This window comes from Phalangium opilio, unplaced genomic scaffold, assembly GCF_054372755.1.
Source record: "Phalangium opilio isolate 3A_F unplaced genomic scaffold, DU_Popi_V2 ptg000003l_1, whole genome shotgun sequence".
NCBI lineage: Eukaryota > Metazoa > Arthropoda > Arachnida > Opiliones > Phalangiidae > Phalangium > Phalangium opilio.
This window is the reverse complement of record NW_028324145.1, coordinates 13704146-13731054: the sequence shown is the minus strand read 5'-3', so window position 1 is coordinate 13731054 and position 26909 is coordinate 13704146. Positions and strand designations below refer to the sequence as shown.

Here is a 26909-nt window from a genome sequence, read left to right as displayed (position 1 = left end):
ACGAAGCTAAACGACTCTAAACGAAGCTAAACGACTCTAAACGAAGCTAAACGACTCTAAACGAAGCTAAACGACTCTAAACGAAGCTAAACGACTCTAAACGAAGCTAAACGACTCTAAACGAAGCTAAACGACTCTAAACGAAGCTAAACGACTCTAAACGAAGCTAAACGACTCTAAACGAAGCTAAACGACTCTAAACGAAGCTAAACGACTCTAAACGAAGCTAAACGACTCTAAACGAAGCTAAACGACTCTAAACGAAGCTAAACGACTCTAAACGAAGCTAAACGACTCTAAACGAAGCTAAACGACTCTAAACGAAGCTAAACGACTCTAAACGAAGCTAAACGACTCTAAACGAAGCTAAACGACTCTAAACGAAGCTAAACGACTCTAAACGAAGCTAAACGACTCTAAACGAAGCTAAACGACTCTAAACGAAGCTAAACGACTCTAAACGAAGCTAAACGACTCTAAACGAAGCTAAACGACTCTAAACGAAGCTAAACGACTCTAAACGAAGCTAAACGACTCTAAACGAAGCTAAACGACTCTAAACGAAGCTAAACGACTCTAAACGAAGCTAAACGACTCTAAACGAAGCTAAACGACTCTAAACGAAGCTAAACGACTCTAAACGAAGCTAAACGACTCTAAACGAAGCTAAACGACTCTAAACGAAGCTAAACGACTCTAAACGAAGCTAAACGACTCTAAACGAAGCTAAACGACTCTAAACGAAGCTAAACGACTCTAAACGAAGCTAAACGACTCTAAACGAAGCTAAACGACTCTAAACGAAGCTAAACGACTCTAAACGAAGCTAAACGACTCTAAACGAAGCTAAACGACTCTAAACGAAGCTAAACGACTCTAAACGAAGCTAAACGACTCTAAACGAAGCTAAACGACTCTAAACGAAGCTAAACGACTCTAAACGAAGCTAAACGACTCTAAACGAAGCTAAACGACTCTAAACGAAGCTAAACGACTCTAAACGAAGCTAAACGACTCTAAACGAAGCTAAACGACTCTAAACGAAGCTAAACGACTCTAAACGAAGCTAAACGACTCTAAACGAAGCTAAACGACTCTAAACGAAGCTAAACGACTCTAAACGAAGCTAAACGACTCTAAACGAAGCTAAACGACTCTAAACGAAGCTAAACGACTCTAAACGAAGCTAAACGACTCTAAACGAAGCTAAACGACTCTAAACGAAGCTAAACGACTCTAAACGAAGCTAAACGACTCTAAACGAAGCTAAACGACTCTAAACGAAGCTAAACGACTCTAAACGAAGCTAAACGACTCTAAACGAAGCTAAACGACTCTAAACGAAGCTAAACGACTCTAAACGAAGCTAAACGACTCTAAACGAAGCTAAACGACTCTAAACGAAGCTAAACGACTCTAAACGAAGCTAAACGACTCTAAACGAAGCTAAACGACTCTAAACGAAGCTAAACGACTCTAAACGAAGCTAAACGACTCTAAACGAAGCTAAACGACTCTAAACGAAGCTAAACGACTCTAAACGAAGCTAAACGACTCTAAACGAAGCTAAACGACTCTAAACGAAGCTAAACGACTCTAAACGAAGCTAAACGACTCTAAACGAAGCTAAACGACTCTAAACGAAGCTAAACGACTCTAAACGAAGCTAAACGACTCTAAACGAAGCTAAACGACTCTAAACGAAGCTAAACGACTCTAAACGAAGCTAAACGACTCTAAACGAAGCTAAACGACTCTAAACGAAGCTAAACGACTCTAAACGAAGCTAAACGACTCTAAACGAAGCTAAACGACTCTAAACGAAGCTAAACGACTCTAAACGAAGCTAAACGACTCTAAACGAAGCTAAACGACTCTAAACGAAGCTAAACGACTCTAAACGAAGCTAAACGACTCTAAACGAAGCTAAACGACTCTAAACGAAGCTAAACGACTCTAAACGAAGCTAAACGACTCTAAACGAAGCTAAACGACTCTAAACGAAGCTAAACGACTCTAAACGAAGCTAAACGACTCTAAACGAAGCTAAACGACTCTAAACGAAGCTAAACGACTCTAAACGAAGCTAAACGACTCTAAACGAAGCTAAACGACTCTAAACGAAGCTAAACGACTCTAAACGAAGCTAAACGACTCTAAACGAAGCTAAACGACTCTAAACGAAGCTAAACGACTCTAAACGAAGCTAAACGACTCTAAACGAAGCTAAACGACTCTAAACGACTCTAAACGAAGCTAAACGACTCTAAACGAAGCTAAACGACTCTAAACGAAGCTAAACGACTCTAAACGAAGCTAAACGACTCTAAACGAAGCTAAACGACTCTAAACGAAGCTAAACGACTCTAAACGAAGCTAAACGACTCTAAACGAAGCTAAACGACTCTAAACGAAGCTAAACGACTCTAAACGAAGCTAAACGACTCTAAACGAAGCTAAACGACTCTAAACGAAGCTAAACGAAGCTAAACGAAGCTAAACGAAGCTAATCGAAGCTAATCGAAGCTAATCGAAGCTAAACGAAGCTAATCGAAGCTAATCGAAGCTAATCGAAGCTAATCGAAGCTAAACGAAGCTAATCGAAGCTAATCGAAGCTAATCGAAGCTAATCGAAGCTAAACGAAGCTAAACATAACCTCGGCATAGATAGATAGATAGATGGTTAGATAACTAATTGAAAACATAACCTCGGCAAGTTTAGCTATAACTAATTGAAAACATAACCTCGGCAAGTTTAGCTATAACTAATTGAAAACATAACCTCGGCAAGTTTAGCTATAACTAATTGAAAACATAACCTCGGCAAGTTTAGCTATAACTAATTGAAAACATAACCTCGGCAAGTTTAGCTATAACTAATTGAAAACATAACCTCGGCAAGTTTAGCTATAACTAATTGAAAACATAACCTCGGCAAGTTTAGCTATAACTAATTGAAAACATAACCTCGGCAAGTTTAGCTATAACTAATTGAAAACATAACCTCGGCAAGTTTAGCTATAACTAATTGAAAACATAACCTCGGCAAGTTTAGCTATAACTAATTGAAAACATAACCTCGGCAAGTTTAGCTATAACTAATTGAAAACATAACCTCGGCAAGTTTAGCTATAACTAATTGAAAACATAACCTCGGCAAGTTTAGCTATAACTAATTGAAAACATAGCCGTGCCAAGTTTAGCTATAACCAATTGAAAACATAGCCGTGCCAAGTTTAGCTATAACCAATTGAAAACATAGCCGTGCCAAGTTTAGCTATAACCAATTGAAAACATAGCCGTGCCAAGTTTAGCTATAACCAATTGAAAGCATAGCCGTGCCAAAGTTTGCTAACAATTAAAAGCATAGCCGTGCCTAGTTTGCTAACAATTAAAAGCATAGCCGTGCCAAAGTTTGCTAACAATTAAAAGCATAGCCGTGCCAAAGTTTGCTAACAATTAAAAGCATAGCCGTGCCAAAGTTTGCTAACAATTAAAAGCATAGCCGTGCCAAAGTTTGCTAACAATTAAAAGCATAGCCGTGCCAAAGTTTGCTAACAATTAAAAGCATAGCCGTGCCAAAGTTTGCTAACAATTAAAAGCATAGCCGTGCCAAAGTTTGCTAACAATTAAAAGCATAGCCGTGCCAAAGTTTGCTAACAATTAAAAGCATAGCCGTGCCAAAGTTTGCTAACAATTAAAAGCATAGCCGTGCCAAAGTTTGCTAACAATTAAAAGCATAGCCGTGCCAAAGTTTGCTAACAATTAAAAGCATAGCCGTGCCAAAGTTTGCTAACAATTAAAAGCATAGCCGTGCCAAAGTTTGCTAACAATTAAAAGCATAGCCGTGCCAAAGTTTGCTAACAATTAAAAACATAGCCGTGCCAAAGTTTGCTAACAATTGAAACCATAGCCGTGCCAAAGTTTGCTAACAATTGAAACCATAGCCCTGCCAAAGTTTGCTAACAATTGAAACCATAGCCCTGCCAAAGTTTGCTAACAATTGAAACCATAGCCCTGCCAAAGTTTGCTAACAATTGAAACCATAGCCCTGCCAAAGTTTGCTAACAATTGAAAACATAACCTCGGCCAAAGTTTAGCTATAACAATTGAAAACATAACCTCGGCCAAAGTTTAGCTATAACAATTGAAAAGTAAACCAGCTAAAGATAGCTTTCAATTGCAAAGTAAACCAGCTAAAGATAGCTTTCAATTGCAAAGTAAACCAGCTAAAGATAGCTTTCAATTGCAAAGTAAACCAGCTAAAGATAGCTTTCAATGGAAATGTAAACCAGCTAAAGCTAGCTTTCAATGGAAATGTAAACCAGCTAAAGCTAGCTTTCAATGGAAAAGTAAACCAGGTAAAGATAGCTTTCAATGGAAAAGTAGACCAGCTAAAGATAGCTATCAATTGCAAAGTAAACCAGATAAAGATGGCTTTCAATGGAAAAGTAAACCACCTAAAGTTAACTACTCATTTCCAATTAACCTTGAAAGTCGTTTTCGACTGGGCCGTGCTCATACGAAATAATTCCTCTATTCAGATTCTCCCTTGCGCTGATTGTTCATTATACTCAAATAAAAATGCGCCTATTGGGCAATACTTAACTCTGACATGTCTTGATGTATTATTTATAGTGTCGCTATTTCGCTAAGCCTTATCCTAGCCTACCTCGCTTCAAATAACATTCCATATACTACGGCTTGGACACGGAGCTAACCCATTTCCAATATATTCACACTTTTCCCGACAAATTTCACCTTCAAAAATTAACCATCACTACCTCAATTACGATGATATAGTTGCCGACGATAGTTGACCCGCGTTGTTCCACAGCGATGATGTCCAATCGTTGACCCGCGTTGATCCACAGCGATGATGTCCAATCGTTGACCCGCGTTGATCCACAGCGATGATGTCCAATCGTTGACCCGCGTTGATCCACAGCGATGATGTCCAATCGTTGACCCGCGTTGATCCACAGCGATGATGTCCAATCGTTGACCCGCGTTGATCCACAGCGATGACAGTTGATCAGGGTCGTCCACAAACGTCGATTTCAATTAAAGAAATTCTCAGTTAGTTAAGTGCCAATTTGTACTATTGGACTGCCGCATCAAATTGCGGATTATAAATTTCATTTACCATTATGTCTTTCAGCTAAATTTTCAACTCAACCTATCAATAACACTCCAATTCCTAATTTAAACAGCAACGGTACGTAAGAAGTGTTTAATATCATCATTACCAAAGCGACAACTTTTAAAAACTGTTCTACTTTTCATACGAATAACTTAAAAATCATTTCAATTTCATTCGCTTTAAATGATATTACTCGAGCTAAATCCTTAATCATCATGGAATAACAACAAGAAATAAAACCGGCCTTAACGGCCGGTGACCGACGCTTACCTTCTTTAAACTGGAGTAACGCTAATGCTCACCGACCTTCCTCTTCAATCTGACAGAGTTTCCCCTCGACAGCAAAACTGACAAAATGAGCCGAATACGAAAAAGCCCTGACATTTTATATGAAAATTTTACGTGCCTTCTACCTTATCAAAAGAAAAAAAAAACACTTTGGACTTTTTTCCATTCCTTTTTGGCAAAGTAAAAAAAAATTACGATTTGAAAAAAATAATTCTAAATCATATAAATACTCTGCATTTTCCATTCCAGGATCACTCATCCTCTCTCTCTTCATCGCTTCAACATGCAAATTTCGCCGCACTTACTTCGGATTCCTACCACTGCGCTGTCTTCACCATCGGACTCTCACTAAGGTAACCTTTTCCTTACTTAGCACTAACTATTACTTTACCTTTCAATTCTTCTAGCCTCGATATTCGACTTCAACGGTCCCTTAACGAACGACTGTTTCTACTCAACGTTGCTCCATCATCCTCGACCAGGCGTTTGCCACGTACTTAACACGACAATTCATCCCGAGTTAAATTCTATCGTCCTTGATTAATCTTCAATCATCTCCAACCACTTAGAACAATTCTGGAACTTCACTAGCCCGTATCTCCACCAGCCACTGTTCGTCGCGATGCATCTACAAATACGTTACTGGGTCTACCGTTGTCGTGGTCTCCCGTCATTACCCGTGTAATGAAAAATTTCGCCATTTCCAAACGAGAAAACGTGCCTAAATACGCGAGGAAAAATTGACACTTTAAAATTTTCACCATAAGTAAAACGCGACAATACTTTTTTTCTCTAGTATTACCGTGTATTACCCCGTTGTACATAATAAATTAATACAGTTTTGTAGGGAGAGTTTTTGGGGTTGAATTATTTATTAAATACTTACTTTGCCGCTACCTTCATCCAACTACACTGAAATATAAACTACCACCGCAATACTATTCCTTCATTAACCGTCTTAAAAACACGGCCTTGTCCCACACAACTTACTCTAATTGACTAGAACGCTTGACATCGGGATATTAATCGACATTTAAATTTAATTACTCTAGTACTTGTACACTGGTATTAATGTATTTGGCAAAGCACATTCAAAAATTTTGTCTTTAAATAATTCTTACATACCCACTTCCTACACCTTTAAAAAATATATGTAGCACCACGTTATAACACATTTAGCTCAATAAATACACTCAAAAGTTCACGCGTTGCATTATATAAATTTCTTACTGGTTATTTGTCATGAAGGAACGTAAGTGTAACGTCATAAATTCTCCAAAGTGACACCAATTGACACGCTGTCAAATGCTTACTACCGCCTAAATAGGAAACTGGACTCAAATCTATAACCTTGCTATTCTGGTAATTATTGGGGAACGACACGAAATTTGCTTAGCTTCGGTGTTTAAGTTTCTACCTTTCCGAAATATATTTGGTGTTACACCTGTGGAATACATTGTTTAACTTTATGGTACTTCATTTATTTTCTACCCTTCTATATCGAACAATTTTACCACTCGGCAACGTGGACTTGCTGGATAAAGCATGGTTTTCACTTAGCGTAAATCACGACGTCAAGCGACAACCGAAAAAAAACATAGTTACGCTGGACAGAAATTACGTTGAGTGTGACGATATTAGCTTTCTATTTTTTCGGCCGCGTTCAACGATAACGCTCTGCGGGAGCCAATCAGCAATAAGCTAGAGTCGTGACGTCATTTTCGACCACGCGTGTTCGGAAGAGGCCGTCGGCGGTCCGCCATCTTTTTATTTATTTCGATCCTAATCTAGTCAGTTACTAATAAAAGTCCCTGAAAATGCCGAAGTTCAATGCTGAAAGGTTTATTGAAGAGGTTAGGTACGATACAAATCTGTATGATATTAGAAACAAAGATTGCAAAAAAAGAAAGACAATAGATGGGCCGCAATTAGCGCAGTGTTCAGTTTATCTGTTAAGCCTTGCTTCCATTATTTGCGGAAACTACGCTAGGTGAAAACGCTATAACGCTGGGCGACAACGTTAAAAACCAATCTGACGCTGCAAAGTAGTTTTTTTTCGGTCTAGTGAAAACCATGCTTAAGAAAAATCAGATGCGGATAATAGAAGGCTGACACTCAATAACCTCTAAATACTTTAATTATGTAACATGATTCTTCCCAAACTCACCCCTTTGTTTGCTATCCTGCTCATATAAATACAATTGGGTATCGCATCGTGGGGACAATTTTATAAATATTTGGTACTAAATCCTTCACCATCAACCCACAAAGCTCGCCTTGACTTGGGACAAAAATCCACAGGCGCGACTTTGCAAATACTTAAGACGTAATACAGTAATGATAACCGTGTTTCAAATGTTCTGATGTTGGTAAGAATTATGTTACAATTACCATACTTTGTGGTATACTTCTTTCAAAGACGAGTATTATAAACTTTGGGTCAAATTGATATATTTTAGAGCGACAAAAATAGCACGTGGACTTATACATTTTCAAATTTTTCGCCACAATACAAAAGTTTTAATATTTCCAGCACTGACTCGCTATCCCACTTTACAGTCTAAACGTCGTCTGCTACATCGTCGGTAAATCGGTGAGAGCGTTTCCCTCACCACGTTATGGTCTCTTTGGCCATTAGTGACAGACATTACGAGCCACTGTTGTTTCATGAATTAAGTACACTAAATAAGGATAAAATTAAAGTTATAGGTAGGTTGCTTAGTTTTGATTCCACTCAGAGTACTTGCCTAGTATGCTGTCCGAAAGGTACAATTTCGCAAACACTGAAAGTGAACGTGACAATTGTGGCTCATAGCCAAGCGGGCTCATTCTTGCAAGGGTCCCTTTTCCAATTTTTCGGGTCTTTCAAACGAATGGACGAAGATTTATTCCTGGATTGTGAACTGGCGCGAAATGTTGATGGCTTAGATGTTGATTTGTATTACAAAGTCATTAAACTGCAAAGGGAGTACTTAGAAAACCTCGTGAAACAGGAAACCACTTTACCTTAGGACCGCACCATGACTTCCGCAAGTACTACCGTTCCTCGCATCTTCGCGGATGACGCGATCCACCAGCAATTGTACCGTGATTATTGCAAAAAGGGTGGACAATCTGAAAAACAATTTGATGATCTGTTGAACTGGTTGTCTAGCCCACCTAAGTACTCCACTGTCAGATTCAACCATTTGTCCCAGCGCGACACTGTTATACTTGAATTAGAAAATGAACTTAAGAAACAGTTCTCGGGTTCCGAGCCGGTGCTTGACATTCATCCACTTCTTAAGGACATGCTGGTCATTTCATCAACCGCAACCGATAAAGTAGCTCCCTGTGTAGAAGCTAAAGAGATTTACATTGACGTTAGGTGTGGCGTCTCGGTCCTGAGAGGGGCTCCAATTTTCGCCCCGGGCATTGTCGGTGCACCCAGTCACTTGGAAGTTGGTGACAAAGTCGCCATTTACAGTGACTTGGAGGGCAAGTGTTTGAAAGGAAGGGTGACCACTTTTCAAGGAAATAAGTTCTTTCTTGGGAACGGAATTATGAGGAAGAGTAGACGCGACCTTTTCAACCATCCCAATCCATCAGGGGTCGCTGTTGATTTCATCCAAAAAATGTCCAACACTCCGTCATTAGGGCATATAATGGGGCCAAATACGTTCTTGCAGAATTTGCCTTCCGTAGTTTGTGGTCACGTCATGAACCCCAAACCAAACGAGTCTCTCCTAGACATGTGCGCGTCTCCCGGAGGCAAAACGAGCCACTTGGCCGCGCTGATGAATGACCAGGGTCTCATCGTCGCCCTAGATAAAACCAAAAACAAGGTTGATAAGTTGAAATCGGTTGTAGATGGACAAGGTTTCCAATGCGTAAAGTGTTATACCTTTGACAGTAGGAAGTCGGTGGACATAAATAAAATCAACGAAGATTTCATCCCTCCATTTAAACCCAACACCTTTGATAAAGTCTTATTGGACGCTCCTTGCAGCGCATTAGGTCAAAGACCGCAATTACATAATAAAATGACCTCCAACGAACTAAATTCCTACCCGCGTTTGCAAAGAATGTTAATTTCGGCCGCGGTACAATTGGTCAAACCGGGCGGAACTTTGCTTTACAGTACATGCACCTTAGTTATGGCGGAAAATGAAGATATGGTAAAATGGGCGCTGGACACTTTCCCAAATTTGACCCTGGATAATCAAACCCCACATTTGGGCGGAGTTGGTCTAAAAGGAAGTGAACTTGGCGAAGAAGATCGTTTGAAACTTCAAAGATTCGATTCTTTTTCGACCTCTAGTTACGGTCCTGATAAAGATACAATTGGTTTTTTCATTGCAAAATTTATAAAACAAAAATGATGTAACGTTGTTCCTTACTAAATAAAATTTGCTTATCCCAACGTTTTTCTGAGTTTGTAATAATTTTATATTAAAACTTGATTAAAAATCAACAAAAACAATTTCCGTTTAAAGTCAATGACCTAAATTTGAAAAATTCCTTTTCACTAAACAATATATTCCGCAATTCATCACGGTGCCATAACAAAATTGTTCGTTTACGAAAATACTTTTTCGAAATAGAAAACCAAAATGTATTTCCCGGGAAACTAAAATCCGAACCTGATAAGGTAAAAATAATGGGCCGAATGTTTACATCGCAAGATTAAATCATTTTCGACGAAATGTTTAGGTAGGAACGCCGCTTTAATCATATGCTAATATAATTTCGTCCCGCTCTAGGGAAGTTACCTAAAGCAGTCAACAACGTTTTTATGACCTAGAATTTAGTTTCATTAGGGCAAAAGAGAATAATCGGGCCTAGGTAAGAGATTCCAGCTTCAAACTCGTTTTTCCTTCGCTACGTCACTTTTCTCCGTTAAATTTTTTCGATGAGGTTACCGCCAATGAAAACCTAACTATTCAATACGAATTTTTAAACTTAATGGTGTGAAAAGTGTACAGATTACGTGGTTTAAGTGTTTCTGTCATAATTAATGACTTCGTCAAGGCTCTAATGGTCGCGTATTCATCAAGCGACAAAAAGTGATAATGGTAAATGTTTCCTTTTCGTATGATACCTCTACTCCTCGCTAACATCGGTGACAAAAATTAAATTAACTTCTAAGAAATGTAAGCTTTAATTTTTAATATATTCTGTCCGTGTTAGCTTCCATTTATTTCGCGTTACCTTAACTCGACGGAGGTTGTTCTAAAATTAGTTTCTTGATTTACATTTATACAGAAAAAATAACGGATTAAGTTTCATTGTTTCGTGCTTTTGAAATTATATTTCGTTAATTAGTTTAAGACTGTCCTTCGCATTCCCCGTTTGATTTATGTAACTAACTCCTACTCGATAAGTTAATTAAGAGTTTCACTATTACTCTACAGTCCAGAATAAAGCAAAGACGGGGTCAGTGCCATCCACTTTTTTTAATAAACCTATTGAATCACCGCTAATATTAAAAAGAAGAAAGATTTAAATCCCCCGTTGAACTCATAGCCGAATTTAGACGGACTAAATACGTCAAAATTCATCAGAAATCGGGTTTGCCCATTCCCACCAAGTTGTTATCGAAAGAGGTAAGATTTTGTTTACTTTCATTACACTCACGTGAGAATATTTAATAGAATAAATTAAAAACTAATTAGTCCAAAGTTCTATAAAGATGAAACGGTAAAATTTGACTTGCCTAATATATATATTTACCCTAGCATTCATTTAATAAAACAAACCAAATGTTGTTTTATTTCTTTTGCCCAAAAAAATATTTAATTTCGTTGGATAAATTAAAGTCTTAGAGGCCCTGGGACTTGGGAAATGTGTTTTTCTTCCGTTTATAATCTCAAACCCGCTAACCTAATTCGTGTCTTTGTATAAAGTTAAATATTTAAAAGCCAGAGTTCGTATTATTTTTTAAAATGAAAGCTCGCGAGAGATGCGTCTTTAGGTACTATTGTACCAATTTTCATATTCTTGTTTTCTGGGAAAACCAATCATACTTTGCCCGCTACTAGGGTAACACTTGAATTTTTGCGTTTCACAAATGATAGTGGTTTGTTAAAGTTGTTATAACTCTTACGACCCTCTATTTCCGAACCTTATCTTTACTGATTAAATTGTTACGTGTTAATATATATAATGCAACCCCACGTAATAGATTCATTGTTTCTATCTATAATAAAATTATAACATGGGGAGTGGAAAGTCTTTTCCCGCCAATCTTCGTTAGTTATCGCGGATTCTCGAATTATAAAATGTTATTTTTTTATTCCCTAAACGTAATTTAGTAATTTCGGATAGTTATTAACGCTGGAGACTGTTAAAAATCACTTGGAGTTATGACAAAGAAATCTTATCGGTTGCCCAAAGCGGTAAGCTCATTTGTAATAATTAATTGATTTTAACTAATTAGTATATTGATATTTTGTTACGAAGACCGAATTAAATGGCCATAATGGTATTCAACCAGTTTTCAAACAAGACAATGTAAATACAATAAATAGCAACAATCAATTACGACCTACAGCTCAAACAAATGGACAGGTACGACTAAAGATTATAAAAATTGCACTCCTTTTGCGAAACAATAGATTGAGTGCTTTGATAAATGTGTTTGAAGATTCTTTTGTCTGATTCAAAACATACCTGAACACGTCATATATAACCAAAGTTCAATACCTGAAGTAACGTTTTATAAATGATGGATTTCATCATAAGTTCATAAGATATGTTCTATAAGTTTGTCACTGGTAACTGAGAGGTTGTCATGAAGGGACGTAGGTCATAGATTCTTGTAAAGCGACGCCTGGTGCCTGGGGCGGGGGGGTACAGACTGAATAGGAAGATGGACTGCATAAACTAGTGTAATCAATTCTCGCTTGTCGTTCTCGAAGTAGCTCGAGCTGTAAATCTGTAGCATTACGAAGTATAAGAAGTGTCATACTTATGGAACATATCTTATATACTTATGGTTCCACCAAAAGTGCGTTGGTGAACTAAGCCACTTACATTTTCATATTGAAGATAATTTTATAGTTTGAAATTTAATGGAATTTCTATGAAAATGTCCTTCAATATAGCGCTTTACTTCACGTAAGGGACTTTCGTGATAGGTGACAATGTGTTAAGCTCTAATCTAAGATTCACCTTGTTGGAAAATGTTTCTAAATGATAAAGGGTCACGAGTATACCTATTTCTTTATACTCTATTTATAAAACTGATTGTATCAGACTTTTATCTCAAAATTTTGAAATGATTTTACGAAATTTTAAGGTAACTAAGAACTAAACGCCGCCCACATTAAGTCAGACTATCAACCATATTCATATCATAACCTCAAAGCGGTTCATTTAAATAAAGTGCCGATAACCTCCTATACTTCATTGTTTGTATTGCCATGTAACGATGTAATACAAATGAATTTTTAAAATATCACTTGGAAAGAGGTTATCGTCGAGCAATTACGGAATATTTTATAGTCGCTTCGACGTTATCTTAACATAAATTATTGGGTGCAATTATGACTAAAGTACAGTGTGATTTGAATACCTCGTCGTAAATCTCAACTCGCGATTTTGTTTAAAAGTTAATTAAATACACTGATTTCTATTAATAGGTCGTAGAAGTGGCTGAAAATGAAAATGGGTTGAAAAGAAACGATTTAGAAGAACCGGAAGTAGGCCAGGAAGAGAATCGTGGGGCATGGGGAACAAAATTAGAGTTTCTACTTTCATGTATGTCCATGTCCGTTGGACTCGGAAATGTTTGGAGATTTCCTAATGTGGCCTACAATAACGGGGGTGGTAAGTTCGATGAAGAAAAACTATTAACTATTAAAAACGAACCTAATAATACACGAGTGTTATTAATATTAATTTTCATTACAGGGGCTTTCCTTATTCCTTATCTTATTGTTCTGATCATTATTGGTCGACCACTTTATTACATGGAACTCGTCTTGGGTCAGTTTAGCGGCGCAGGACCCATCAAAGTATGGAAAGTGGTGCCAGCCTTAAAGGGTTAGTACATATTTATCCAACTCGTTTAAAGCGCCTCAATCTTATTAACTTTTATGACAAGCTAAGCCTAACGAACCGTATATTAAATTTTTATAATAATGTCACGTTGTTATCTTTCGTTATCGTGGTTGTCTAAATATAGGGATCGGGTACGCTCAAATGGTCTCAACTTTATATATCATGATATTTTATAACTATCTAATGGCCTTGACAATCTACTACCTCTTCGCGTCAATGGCCAGCGAATTACCATGGACTAAATGCGACCCCGAGTGGGCGGGGAACGATACTTGCTACTTATTGGACAACATGGGAAACGAAACGAATTATAATTTGACGTCATTACCTCAACTTTACTTCGAGTAATGATTAATATTAATCGGTATTATAAGTATGAGATATCTTACCCTAGTATTTGGATACCTACCTATGTAGTAACAAAGTTCTTAACAAGTCGGCCAGTCTGAACGAGGTTAACAGTATTGATTATCCACTTCCTCTTTGCCTTCTCCTCGCTTGGATCATAGTCTTCTTTACCATCATTAAAGGAATCGAATCACTAGGAAAGGTAAGGTCCATTGCACGGAGGATTGTAAACTCTGATCATTAATCGCAACACTCCCATTCTAGGTTTCTTATTTTACCGCACTTTTCCCCTATTCCGTCTTGGTCGCGCTCTTAGTCGTGGCAATGTTGAACGACGGATCAGTTGATGGCATTGAATACTTCTTCAAACCAAAGTGGGAAGATTTGCTGCGAGCAGAGGTAACGTGACGCTCCAGGTTATGTCATTGGACCCAACACCGGTTCCAACTAACGACAATTGGCGTTTTTAGGTTTGGTACAACGCCTGTGAACAGTCATTCTTTTCATTGGCAGTTGGATACGGTGCTCTGGTTATGTACTCCAGTTACAACGACTTCAAGCATAATGTCAATAAGTACGAAGTTACTTTGTGGTATGGCTTGGAACCGCTTGAATACATTTTTTTCTTTTAACCACACTCAGGGATGCGCTGATTATCAGTTTCACCGACACTTTTACAAGTTTGTTGGCAGGTTCGGTTATTTTCTCCGTCCTGGGAACGCTGGCGTTGAAACAGGGAAAGGAGGTTGAGTCAGTTGTCAAGGGCAAAGGTATTTGTCCACTTACACGAAGATTCTTCAAGTATTTACTGATCAACACGCTTTTTTTTCATAGAGGGCATGGGTTTGGCCTTTATCGCGTATCCGGAAGCCCTTGGAAGTAAATATTTAATTAGATCACTGTACAATTAACCTTTGAAATTGACTAATTACTTACTCCTGAACGCAGACATCCCGTATGTTCCTCAATTGTGGTCCGTACTTTTCTTTATTATGTTGTTTACATTAGGGATAGGAAGTTCGGTAAGTTTGGCGGGCCCCTAAATTCAGTGCTCTTTATAACTGGTCTTATTCAATATCAGGTGGCCCAAGTAGAGACTATCTTGACCGCTGTCCGCGATCGTTGGCCGTCACTCCGGGAACGCAAATGGCGGTTAGCTTTGGGGATGAGTATATTTTGTTTCGCTTGCGGAATACCTTTAACTACAAATGTAATTTATTATTATCTTATCTGAAGAGAATATTTTAAATTTAATATTATTATTTAGGGTGGTTCCTACATAATGTTGTTATTGGACAATTACGGTGTTGGAACGGCTGTGTTTTTCTACGGTATATGCGAGGTCGTTGGTATTATGTGGGTTTACGGAATCAGAAGGTTCTGTAGAGATATCCATTTCATGTTGGGAACCCAACCCAGTTGGTTTTGGAAAATTACTTGGGGTGGTGTCACGCCTGTGGCCTTAATCGTTAAGTACCTTCACTTTAATTAACTCCAGTATTTACTAAGATTAATTTAATTTTTTTTAGGTTATATTTATCTATGGTAATGTCATAGTTGCTGGTAACACTAAACCAGGTATACCCCCATGGGGTAACGGACTAGGTTGGGGTCTGGCTGGTATCGCCATGATTCAAATACCATTGTGGATATTAGTGGAGATATTTAAACAAAGGGATAAAGGATGCCTTGGGGTACGTATGAAAGTTTTCTGTGGACGTTTTCAATCGAAACCCAAGGTTGTATTTGCAAACTTGACCATTAGTGCTAATTATTTTAATTTTCACTTCACTTCCCCGTTAAGGTCTATTAAAATTCAAGATATATTTAGATTTGAAGGTAGTTTAATAAAGGCGATCGTTATTTCAGGCTATTAAAGGAGCTTTCAGTCCTGACATAAAGTGGGGCCCTAAAAACGCCCGTTTACACGCGGAATGGTTATTATTCAATAGTGAAAAGAGTAAAGACTTGGAAGAAGCGCAGACGCAGTATGACAACGCCGCCTTCGACGCGAACGAAAACGCCAAAAATTGATTCCGTATTATTTATAGACACAACCTTTTTAAATGTTTATGTTAATAAACTCTTTTTAACTTTAATTAATTTAGTCAAGGCTCATGTGAGATTTTTCTTCTCCGTCCATTATTTAAGTTAAGGGACGTATTTAAGTGAAATTGTACATAGACTATAATAAATTAAGAGGGAATTATGATTTAAAAGTATTTTGCTTATTCATTTGGGTGACCACTACCTTGAGCTGACCTTTCATTCGGATTAGTCTGTCACGCATAAATTAAAGACTGACTTGTTCTTTGGGTCCTGTATAATTGACAATGAGCTATTAAATGATCGCGTGACAAAGTTTACGTTAAACGAAACTTTTATTTGCAAAAGAGAGAGCGCACGCCTTCAAGAACTCAATTATCGCATTGCATTCTCGATTATAAGGGTTCATTTTAATTAAAACTACCCTATAGTCATAGCCAAAGGAACGTACGGCGAGGGGTTAAACACTAAAAGGTTAACAATAACCAAGATAGTTTAATTAAGTTAGAGAAACTAGTTCAAAGCTTGGGTAGGGCCATACGTATTCTTATCACCGATTTGGGTTTTAACGCTACAATTCCGATGAAATTTAAATATAATTAATATTCGTGGAGCGAAAGAATTAAATTGTCCGAATAAACAAGCCTTCACTTCCTATCTCAAATGTTTATTAAATGTTTTTAAAATGTTTCGCGTGACCGTTTCAGTATTTGTCCTTGGAACCATATGTCCCGCAATAGTTATTTTCATAGGACAAAGTGATATTTTATAGAAGAGACGCTACGAGTTTAGAATTTTATAAACGAAAATGTTTTCGTGAACAACGACCATCCACTTAAGCCTAGAAGAATATAGGGGGAATGAAAAATACTTTTTAATTTTGGTCAAACACGAACGTTTAGTTCGAGTTTAGTCTTCGCCCATTGGTCAGTTTATACGTTAGTCCGAAGCGGATTGAGTTGGATTATATTTGTTAGAGAGGAGGACGCTCAGTTGGATTACGCGACTCGAGCACGAAACATTCGAGTTAGAACGATTGTGAATCGGTTTTTGTTTATCTTTTAAACTAAAAACTATCCGAGTTCGTGCATTGAATCGATAAGACGCATTTTTGCAATGGAGTTGACAGTTGGGTACATTGAGGTAAATCTTCATAACGATATATAGTGGTTGTTAAAATAGTTATTTCTACGTTTGGTGATTTTATTATAGGAAAGCCTGTTGATACCGGCTATGGAAAAGGTTTACGAAGAATTTAGAAGTTACTTACAAAGAACGTTAAAAATGCCGTAAGATAATTCAAATTCTTGCTCAGTTACCTGATAAGAAAAATTGTTAAATGAATGCTGATGTTACAGTGTTAGAAATATTGGTATATCTATGGAAGAAGCAACCAAATTTGAATCTAATCGGTCCCTCGAAACGGTAATGTATTTACTTCTTGCGAGTAACTCGGTACTTAAAAACTTAACGCAATACAGGACGTAGATATCTTTTTCGTTACGATGGACTTGTCTTTGTTCGAAGACAGTCGATACTATACACCAAGTTACATCTACGCCTACAGCGATACCTCCATCATTTCCGCTAACCCAATGCCTTCAATTCATAAATCATTGACTATATTTCTGATAGAGACATCGGTAAATTAAATATTATTAATTAATTAACTAACTAAGATCAATAAAAGGTACAATAACGGCGTCCTTTCCGCGATGTTTGCAGTTCGCTCTAGCTATGGCGCTCTGTTTGTTTGTTGTGTCGCTAGTGATAATGATTATCAAGTATTTTCACTCGCATGTGATAACCGCGTCTAATGAGGGAGAAAATATGAACTGGAAGAAATGGTTAAAACTTTTCTTTCTAAGACTCGGTGGGAAAATGTGGTTTTTCAGCAATACGTTTCTATTCCAAGGTATGTTTGCTTGTTTATATTTGAAACGCGTGTGTAATTAATTTCAATTTGGTTTTTAGCAATTCCTAAAATACCCAGAACCCTTTCGGCACGCTTATTGTGCGCGGGATGGTTACTTTCTTTCCAAATTATAAATATTTACTTGTGCTGTTACCTGAGATCAGACTTGTCAGTTATTGTATACCGAACTGTAGACAGTATTCTTGATTTGAAGTATTACCCCGACGCGAAACCTGTCATGGTTAAAGATGGTCTCGAAGAAAGATACTTGAAAAGAATGGTTAGTATCGCGAGATAACGGTGTCCTCAAGGTTTAACCGTACTTTTAAATACCTCATTTAGTCACCAGCTAAACCGGAATATAAGAAATTTTTAAAGACATTCCACGAAAACAGCCATTACATTACAGTGGACGAATTTCTTAATGGAGATTTTTACGGAAAAATTGCTAATAAGGAAGAAATTCTGATCTTCAATATCAAACTTTGGAAGATTTTTGCTAATGAGGGTTTAAAAGGTGCCCCAAAAGTGAACATTTACATTGGGAAGGATATCATGAAACGGGATCCGTTAGTGTTACCGGTTAAAAGAAGTTTACCAATAGGATTGAGGGAAAACATTACTATGAAGTAATAGTTCTTAAGCCTAATTTTTAAAACCACTTTCTAAAATAAAAAATATACCTTGGGTTTGTAGGATATCAAGAATTTTTGATTCTTACGCGTATCGATACTTAGAAATAGAGGACGATTACAGAGTTCTTTGGCATTCGTGGGAACCTCCTCCTAACGAGTTTACAGCAGCCAGTATTGATGACGTCATGGCCGGAATTTTACTACTGGCTGCGGGATATTTGGTTTCTATTGGGATATCAATGATCAAACTTATTATTCATTTAAGTACCTCCTCGACCAAACCCAGATACGGACAGAAATTAACCAGGCCTCATAGAAAAGAAGAAAATAACTTCTTGGAAAAGTGTTTCGCCTTAGATGTTTGGAAATAAAATACATAATGGTTTCGTAACTTACGTAACAATAAAGTTAATGGTTCAAACCTTAATTATATACTAAATAAATGAGATTAAAATACCATGGCAGGTTCTTAAGAAAGTAATTTTAAGTATATAAAAAGTGTGTCTTTGTTTCCTTATCGCGTGACAGACGCGCGCATATAACTCAAATGGTTAAGTACACGCACAATGAAACGTACTTAATGGTTAATAATTTTAATCAGAAATTAGTATGGAAGACATACAGGGCAAAGTTAGTCATTAAAGAACAAGTATTAATTACAATATTTATGTTAGTCTCGTTAATAATGTAATTAATCTAGATTATGCTTACTAAAGTCACTAAAGCGGACGCTAACTTTAAAGTCTCTGATCACTACTCCGTTCATCTTCAAAGGCTTGATTATCAAGTCCCGATGATTTTTGTTGTCTACGAAGGGTTGACGCGGCGCTAGAGGTGTTGGACGGTGGTGTACATTCACCGTCTCTCTTTTTCAACCACTTGTACCTATGAAGCGGATCGCTCGGTCCCCAGAATGATTCCTCGCGAACCAGACCTCGCATTTTCTTAAAATAATTAAAAAGTTAGAAACATTTCAGAGTTCAAAAAGTGACTGACTCGGTATCAGGACAAGTACTTACTCGTTTAAATCCGTATTCGTCGCTTTGCGTGTAATCTCTCCAAATAAACAATGGTAACTGTAGTAAAGTAAAGGCGAAGAGACAGTAACCCACGTTTTTGGACCATCTCGGCGTCTCTCCGTCAACCAAAGGTATATCTTCATCCAGACAATGCCACCAAATAGCGACAGTCACGAGTCCGAGTGGTGCCAAAACGGTCCAGATAAATTTCCACCAAATAGATAGACTCGTTTCACGCATGAAATTCATGTCGTGACTGAATTTGGTGACTCCGTAACCCCACATAAGTCCTCCACATTCTATGGCCGCTAAAACGACGATGCCCAGCTCGATCGCGTAACGGTCCAGCCCAACCATCAAGTAGGGCAAGTACTACTTGGACGTCAAATGGATTAATAATATAGTACACCACGATACAATTATTTTTCATCGACTTACCCCAGATGAAAAAGCAACTCCGACACAAAATGAGCCTAGACAGACGAGGAAGCAAGCGATCAGTTTCCTCTTTTTAGCATTCTTCGCTTCGTATCGACTTTTATTGGGTAGACTGTCAACAACCGGGACCTTAATGGTGTCGTGTGAAAAACGAAAACGTTTATAAATTATATATTAAAATAACCATTCGTGTTAGAAACAGTTATATTTACCAAGGTACTGATTCCGAGACCGTAAACTGAGAGGAAAAATACCAAGAAGCAAAATTGGTACGCCGTATTGTTTTCAATACGAGATAATGCAAGGGTATAGGCGAAAAAAGAAATTCCCACACCGGGAAAGTTCACAATGGGTTTGTATAAATTGGCAACGTTATTAAAATGACTAAGCGACGCGAAGACTAAGGCTCCAGCGACCAAACTGATCGCAGTGTCCACTAAGCAGATCAAGATTGAATCTCTAAACGAAAACACCATGTTTATTTCATACTTAAAGCTATCGGGTAAACTTACCTAAATACGTTATGTTTAAAATCGTTAAATTGTGAGAATATTACTAAATGACCAAACCCAACGGAGAGAGAGAAAAATGATTGGCCAATTGCGGAGTACCATACCTGAAATATTGATTGTTCATAAATATTGAATATTTGTTTCAAAACACTCCTTACTCTTATGTTCAATAAACCATCCCAATTTGGGATGAAAAAGGTTTCAATTCCTTCCATCGTTCCTTCGCGAGTAAGTGTAAATATCAAAAGGGATACCAGACAAATTATGGGAAGTGTTGACGTCACGTAGAAAGCCTTAATTGAAATGATTAATATATTAATTAATTTTAAATTAAGAAACATACCAATGTGAGCCGGTTAAATTTTAACTTACACGTCGAGTTATCTTCGAGCAAAAAATGCAAACGAAAATTAAAATCCAAACGACAGCTAGGAATGAAAGTAGCACTTTGTTCAGATGGAATTTATCATCATCATTGGTTAAGTTGTAGAATTCTTCCAACCTAAAAGCTGCGCTAAATTCCAAAACAATTTTTTGTAGTTTGTTATTCATATTGATTCAACCTGAACTCATAAATTATATACTCACCCTGATGAGGTATTCGTGGAGTTAACGTCAAAATCGGACGTCTTTAACAAATAAAAGATAAACAAGTTTCTAATGAGAATTAGAACCAATTGAACTTCTTACATTTAATATTTTTGTGTTGTACTTGGTCCCAAAAAAAGAATATCCCTGGTGCATGGCAACCGCCGATATTACACTCAAGTAAATACCCAAGTACGTGGTAAGTGTCTTTTGGGACATTCCTATTCCCTTCAACAATGGGAAGCACCTCCAAGACGTGGCTATTCCTCCGCTTGTAAACTGTCCCATGGACAACTCCAAGAAGCATAGAGGTTGGGCCACCACTATCTGAACTATGAGGTAGGCGAAAACAAAACTGCCTGCAAGATTACAATTAGTCCAAGGAACAATAATTACGTCAAATGTATCTTACCACCACCATTTTCGTACGCCATGTTAGGAAACCTCCAAATATTGCCTAAGCCTAAAGATATGGAGATGAGTATGAGCCACCATTCTAGTCTTCTCCTTTCAGATCTGTAAAAAGGGTCGGCCTTGCTCGTGCGCAACTGCTAAGATTGGATTAACAATTAAATTAATTGAAGTTGCTAAAGGGTATATAGTTGTCAAAATTAACTAACCCGTAATGTAGCAAAGTGAGGGAATCCTCCATCCACGCATGACTGCCCATTTTCATCAGTGTTTATAACAGAGATGGGTACCGTTGTTTCGAAATTGGTGGTAGAATGTTCAACCGTGGTGTACCGTTCTTCTGGTTTACTGACAACATTCTGAAACCAAAAGTAATTCAATGATGATGTTACGTAGGAGTTGATTGACCAAACGTTACCGTTTTAGTCACACCATTTATAGGATGATCAGAACGAGAATTTGAAATCGTTCGATTTCTAGACCTAACTACGTGACTTCGTCCATTTGATTGTGGAACCTCTTCGGTATTTTCTTCATTGGGAACTGATTTCGGAGTGCCGTTGCTCTGAAATACAGATTTTTAAGGCGACTAAGTATTACTTGAGTAAAATACCTTTTAACTCACTTGAAAATGTCCATTTATGGCCGGTCTGTTTTTAGAATCATTCAGTTTAACGGTGGCTGCTATTGGCGTCACTGATATTGTTTGTATGTCCGATACATTCAACTGAAAAAACTATGGTCAGAAAAACTTAGGCCTAACGAATAACAAAAATAAAATACGTACATCTTCCGAAGACAATTCACCTCCCTTCTTCCATAATTTCATTTTCGTGTCAGTACAAGTATAGACGATGTAAATAGTTTAATCGTCAAAGAAATTTACATTTTTACAACAGTAAATCAGCGAATGGGGCCTAATGTATCTGTCTATCTTATCTATAATAAAAGCAAAAATCGAATGAGGAAATGTAAGGGAACTTTAGAAAACCTCAGCAACGTAAGACGTTGCGATGTACTTTCGATGTCTAACTGCGCAATTACACTTGCTGGGAATCCAATTGAGGTGCAATACGAATTTGTTGAAAGATGTCTTATCATCAACCTTGATAAAAACGTATAAAATCATATGTAAATGCCAATGTACCTGTTCGTACAATCAGTTACGTTATGGCATAATTAGCACTAAGGTAAATGACTGTATTATATAGATAAGATAACGTTATCGATGTGAAACATTTACTAAGAAAAACAGACAGTAATGAATTACGAAATAACTTATATTTTAAAAAAAGAATGAACCATTTGTATAAACTCTTAATAAAATAACAACGCTGTTGGTTAAAAATGAACAATGTTTAGTTTAAAAAAGTATTTTTTTATGTAAATTAGGATCTAGTCAGTCGAGTCTTGGTCACATTTGAAAAGACTTGTTTTCGTAGGACTGTATCGATCCATTTTGTGGGTGACTTGATACGTGTCTTTGTTTCCATATTAACCATTCGGCCCTATCCTTGGGGTCATTTGGACCCCAGTCAGAGTTTGGGCGTATTGCGGACAATAGTTTCTAAGTTAGAATTTACAAAAAATCAATACGTTCATTTGTTAATCCAAGATAAATTGTCATTTTACCTCTTTTAGGGACAGTTCTGGTGACTTATAAACAACTATTATGAACCACAAAGGTAACTGGACTATGCACAAGGCCGAGATAACCCAGGCAATGGCCATCCCCCATTGAGGTACTCCTTTCGGTGTCGCGGTTCCCTCGATTATCATGTTAATTGTACCGTACAAATAGATGACCTTCATTAAAGAGTCAATTAATTAGTATGGCACAAAAAGGTCATGTGTCTTTGCGACAAACGTACAATAAGGGCAACTGGTGCAATATAACCCCAGGTTATTTTCCACACTATTTGAACGCCTTTTCCCAACATGAAATGAATATCATCGCAAAATTTTCTCCAACCTGCATTTGGTGGCAAGTGACGTCATTAAAAAGAGCCCAATGTAATGCCACTATAGAAAATTACCATAAATCCACATCAAACCCACTATCTCGAATATAGCGTATAAAAACACGGCAGCTCCAACACCGTAACCATCTAACAAAGGCATTATGTATTGACCAGCCTATCGGTTTGAAAATAAGTTTAAGAAACTAATCAATTAGTAGGCTAGCTAAGACTTACGTCAGTTGCCATAGGTAACCCGCAAACGAAGCAAATAAAACAAATGGTGATCGACATATAAGCCTTGTTCTTATGCAGTGATGGGAATTCATCTTTTATAGTAGTGGTGATGGCTTCCACGTGACCAATCTGTCAACACAATTGCATAAACTTTTCAAACACTTCCATCGCGTATGAAAGACTTAAATGTTAAACTTACGGCGCTTCCAAGTCCTAACATGTAAAGCATGACGAAGAAAAGAATACTCCAGAGTTGAGGCACGAAGTTGATGTGACCAAGTGCTTCAGGGTACGCCACAAAGGCTAGACGGAGTCCGGAATCTTTAACTACCGTTTTAATGTCTTGTTGCAAGTCAAAGGCAAGTGTTCCCAAAATGGCGAAGACAACGCAACCGGCCAGGACGCTGGTTAAAGTGTCAACCACGGTGATGATCATCGCGTCACGATGAATGTCATGCTTGAAGTTGTTGTAGCTGGCGTACATTATAAGGTGACCGAATCCGGTATTCAAGGAGAAGAAAGACTGTTCGCAAGCCTTGTACCATACCTTGAAGGATAGTTTGAAGGCTCAGGTTTTACTGATCAGGATAACGAAACGCGTTGGAACATACCGTGACGCTATAGAGTCCTTCCCATTCAGGAGTGAAGAAGTAGGAAATACCTTGCAAAGCACCCTCTTTGGTTAAGGCAATAATCAAAAGCGCAATCAAGACCACGTAAGGGTATGACGCAGTGACGTATACCACTTTTCCTAATGACTGAACTCCCTTAATGGTTGATAATCCCACGATAGACCAAGTTAAAAGTAAACATAAAGCCATTCTCCAGTCGAACAATGATATGTTATCAAGACTACCACAGTCTCGTATGACGTAATTGCTTAAAATTAAAAAATAAAAGTCACAAACACATTGATTACCGCTATCGGTTCGATCATAATTACTTGAAATACTGTTCAGGAGCGGTCTTTAAGTGACTAGTGTTTCTGGGCAGGCTTGTCGCATTGCACAATGTCTCGTTACTCGACAAGGTCTCATTGCAGAAGGTATTGTCCTGATGCGTAGAGAACCAATCGAAATTTTAGCTAATGTGGAAAGTAAATACACCTTACTGTAGAGAATGCATACCGCGTAAGAACTCCTAGTGAAACAAGTGGCGTTATCGGCCCATTCACTATCACAGTACGTCCAGGGCAAAGATGACTGCATCGACGCGAACAAGTAGAATAGACAGATAGCCATGATGTAATTGTAGAAAACAGTAAGGAAGAACGTGGATACAAGTTGAGCCATACCGATTCCTGATCAAGACGAAGGTTTAATGAAATCTTACATGAGACCATCCGTGCCACACTTACCTTTGAACCCTGGCAGAACTGACCACGTCCTAACCGGACTTCTACTTGTAAATTGGCCAAAGGCCAACTCCATATAGTAAAGAGGTTTCGACACAAGGAAGACGACAATGAAGTAAGGTATGAGGAAGGCACCTTCGTGTAAATTAATTCCCTTAATTAATCAAGCATTAATTTAATCTATTTAGTACCATACCACCCCCATTTTCGTAAGCTAAATTAGGAAACCTCCAAACGTTTCCAAGTCCAATAGATATGGATATGCAGGAGAGTAGAAACTCGACACCATTAGACCAGTTACCACGCTCAGCCTGGGCTGTTTCTACATCCTATTTGGTATAAAGAATAAGTTTACTTAAAAGTTAATTAAATTTGTTAAATATGGCATTAAAATTAACATAAACTCACAGATTTCTTGCTTCCCATATTTCCACAAAAACTTATGATTTACTAATTGAAGGTATGGGGAACTTTGACGTTATAAATAAAATTTTCCCAACAGATTATCTTATCCGATTTTGCAAACAGTTCCACTTTCAATAGTGGGTTTCACGTGAAAATTATGACACCGCTTTTAATACTTAAGATTCGATAAGACTTTAATGAAGGGAGAAAGAGCGTCTCTAAAAATTCCTATCTCCGTAACAATGCGATAGAAAGAATAGAAAAAGATTAAGGCGTAGGCGTTGATCTTACAGACTGAAAACTCGAAGACGAAAGGGTTTCGACACGATTACTGGGAAATGATTCTAGAAAAAAATAAGCGGACTAACGCCTGTACCGTACTCGATTCAAAAATCATCTATAAAAATTGTAGCAAAGTATTTTTTATTAGCCATGAATACGTATTTAACGTGATAAAAAGAGATATTTTAAATAAATTGAAATATAGAATGTTCAAACACCCCCCAAGGATATCCATATCGTAACGTGCGTCGCAATAAAAAAAACTGCCGATATAAAAAAGGGTAGAAAAGGCAAAGCCTATTTTGTTGACTTTTTTAAATTCATTTTAAATTGGGTCTAAAACAGAAGCGACAGTTATGATTTCATATCCGGTTTATCGTTCTTAGGAAATATATTTTAAGTTTTGATACCATAAGTTCATAAGGTATGTTCAATAAGTCTGTCACTGGGTAATGAGAGCTTGTCACGAAGTGATCTACTGTAGTTCATAGATTATCGTAAAGAGACGCCTGATGAGGTGCTGTCAAAGACTACAGACTAAATACGAACTAGATAGACTGCAAAATTAACCGAGTGTAGTCAATTCTCGCTTCAGGAAGTCTCTAGCATTACGAAGCATAGATAGTGTCATACTTATGGAACATACCATACAAACTTATGCGAATATGGCTAAAAAGACGGGGAAATGAAGAACGGGTTATAAAAAATCGTGTTTAGAAAGACAAGTTTTGGGCAATTTGCGAAAGATGTTTCACACTAATTACGATTAATAGAAAAACAATTAAAAACCAAATACCACCTTGATTTTATCCAGATCTTCAATCACTCCGGTTTCTTGAATTTTGTACAAACCATGATCTTCTGAGTATCTTCACCTTCTCAAGATAGATAACTCTAAGAAAGCATAGGTCAAAGGGCAAGACGCGATCAACTAAAGAAAGAAAGAGAGAGGGGTTACAAACCAATCTTGGGCCTGAACCCAGCACCATGTCTTCAACTAGGCCGGACAATGGGCTTTTTTTAGTTATTTCGTTTTTCTTTCACTAGACCCGCCCTCCTCTTCTTCAAGGGCTCGCCGCTAGTAATTACAAGATAGTTTTTCACGAAAAAGTGGTTGGGGGGTCGTTTGGAAAAATAATTAGGATTCTAGGAAGAAAAAGGAATTGAAAGAAAATGTTTTAAAAGGGAAGAATCCTTTTATTAGAGCTTATGGAATAGAAAAAAGGTTTTCCTGAGGAATATTCTTGTTTCTGGTAATTTATTGCACCCGCTAACTCCCGATTTGTT

General features: G+C 37.6%; 5 protein-coding genes and 2 long non-coding RNA genes across 8 annotated transcripts; 5 read left to right on the top strand and 2 right to left on the bottom strand.

The window, feature by feature from the left end:
- Positions 1 to 2365: 2365 nt before the first annotated feature.
- LOC149717990 (uncharacterized) lies at positions 2366 to 6281 on the top strand. Its single transcript, XR_016368306.1, has 3 exons — positions 2366 to 5611; positions 5681 to 5784; positions 5839 to 6281. It is a non-coding gene; the product is annotated as an uncharacterized LOC149717990 (long non-coding RNA).
- A 1717-nt stretch (positions 6282 to 7998) lies between these two features.
- LOC149717989 (tRNA (cytosine(72)-C(5))-methyltransferase NSUN6) lies at positions 7999 to 9837 on the top strand. The gene has a single exon (XM_089841802.1). It carries the CDS (start codon positions 8452 to 8454, stop codon positions 9790 to 9792), a length of 1341 nt encoding a protein of 446 aa, XP_089697928.1. The 5' UTR covers positions 7999 to 8451; the 3' UTR covers positions 9793 to 9837.
- Positions 9838 to 10857: 1020 nt separating this feature from the next.
- Positions 10858 to 12149, top strand: LOC149717988 (uncharacterized). 2 transcript variants are annotated; one of them, XR_016365600.1, is made up of 3 exons: positions 10858 to 11016; positions 11725 to 11808; positions 11873 to 12149. It is a non-coding gene; the product is annotated as an uncharacterized LOC149717988 (long non-coding RNA). The 2 variants fall into 2 exon arrangements; XR_016365601.1 differs by lacking the exon at positions 10858 to 11016 and having other exon boundaries at positions 11504 to 11808.
- An 808-nt stretch (positions 12150 to 12957) lies between these two features.
- Positions 12958 to 15856, top strand: LOC149717987 (sodium-dependent nutrient amino acid transporter 1-like). Its single transcript, XM_089836966.1, has 14 exons — positions 12958 to 12966; positions 13054 to 13240; positions 13325 to 13456; positions 13599 to 13818; positions 13892 to 14024; positions 14087 to 14221; positions 14293 to 14396; positions 14465 to 14592; positions 14657 to 14701; positions 14771 to 14844; positions 14904 to 15032; positions 15090 to 15290; positions 15352 to 15588; positions 15692 to 15856. Exons 1-14 carry the CDS (start codon positions 12958 to 12960, stop codon positions 15854 to 15856), a joined length of 1899 nt encoding a protein of 632 aa, XP_089693092.1.
- A 1010-nt stretch (positions 15857 to 16866) lies between these two features.
- Positions 16867 to 18834, top strand: LOC149717986 (uncharacterized). Its single transcript, XM_089841800.1, has 8 exons — positions 16867 to 17011; positions 17081 to 17157; positions 17227 to 17293; positions 17350 to 17511; positions 17594 to 17783; positions 17843 to 18063; positions 18126 to 18412; positions 18480 to 18834. Exons 1-8 carry the CDS (start codon positions 16985 to 16987, stop codon positions 18787 to 18789), a joined length of 1341 nt encoding a protein of 446 aa, XP_089697926.1. The 5' UTR covers positions 16867 to 16984; the 3' UTR covers positions 18790 to 18834.
- A 161-nt stretch (positions 18835 to 18995) lies between these two features.
- Positions 18996 to 26647, bottom strand: LOC149717984 (uncharacterized). The gene is made up of 23 exons (XM_089836956.1): positions 25344 to 26647; positions 25132 to 25264; positions 24939 to 25070; positions 24709 to 24881; positions 24525 to 24634; positions 24193 to 24460; positions 23781 to 24128; positions 23582 to 23710; positions 23423 to 23522; positions 23258 to 23358; positions 23019 to 23192; positions 22805 to 22953; positions 21596 to 21773; positions 21388 to 21526; positions 21078 to 21334; positions 20976 to 21016; positions 20760 to 20901; positions 20546 to 20680; positions 20388 to 20491; positions 20088 to 20334; positions 19876 to 20004; positions 19438 to 19809; positions 18996 to 19362 (listed from the first exon to the last, which is right to left on the bottom strand). The coding sequence occupies exons 1-23, from the start codon at positions 25359 to 25361 to the stop codon at positions 19156 to 19158; spliced, it is 3786 nt and encodes a 1261-aa protein (XP_089693082.1). The 5' UTR covers positions 25362 to 26647; the 3' UTR covers positions 18996 to 19155.
- LOC149717985 (uncharacterized) lies at positions 21770 to 22798 on the bottom strand. Its single transcript, XM_089841801.1, has 3 exons — positions 22174 to 22798; positions 22012 to 22113; positions 21770 to 21951 (listed from the first exon to the last, which is right to left on the bottom strand). The coding sequence occupies exons 1-3, from the start codon at positions 22213 to 22215 to the stop codon at positions 21775 to 21777; spliced, it is 321 nt and encodes a 106-aa protein (XP_089697927.1). The 5' UTR covers positions 22216 to 22798; the 3' UTR covers positions 21770 to 21774.
- Positions 26648 to 26909: the final 262 nt, after the last annotated feature.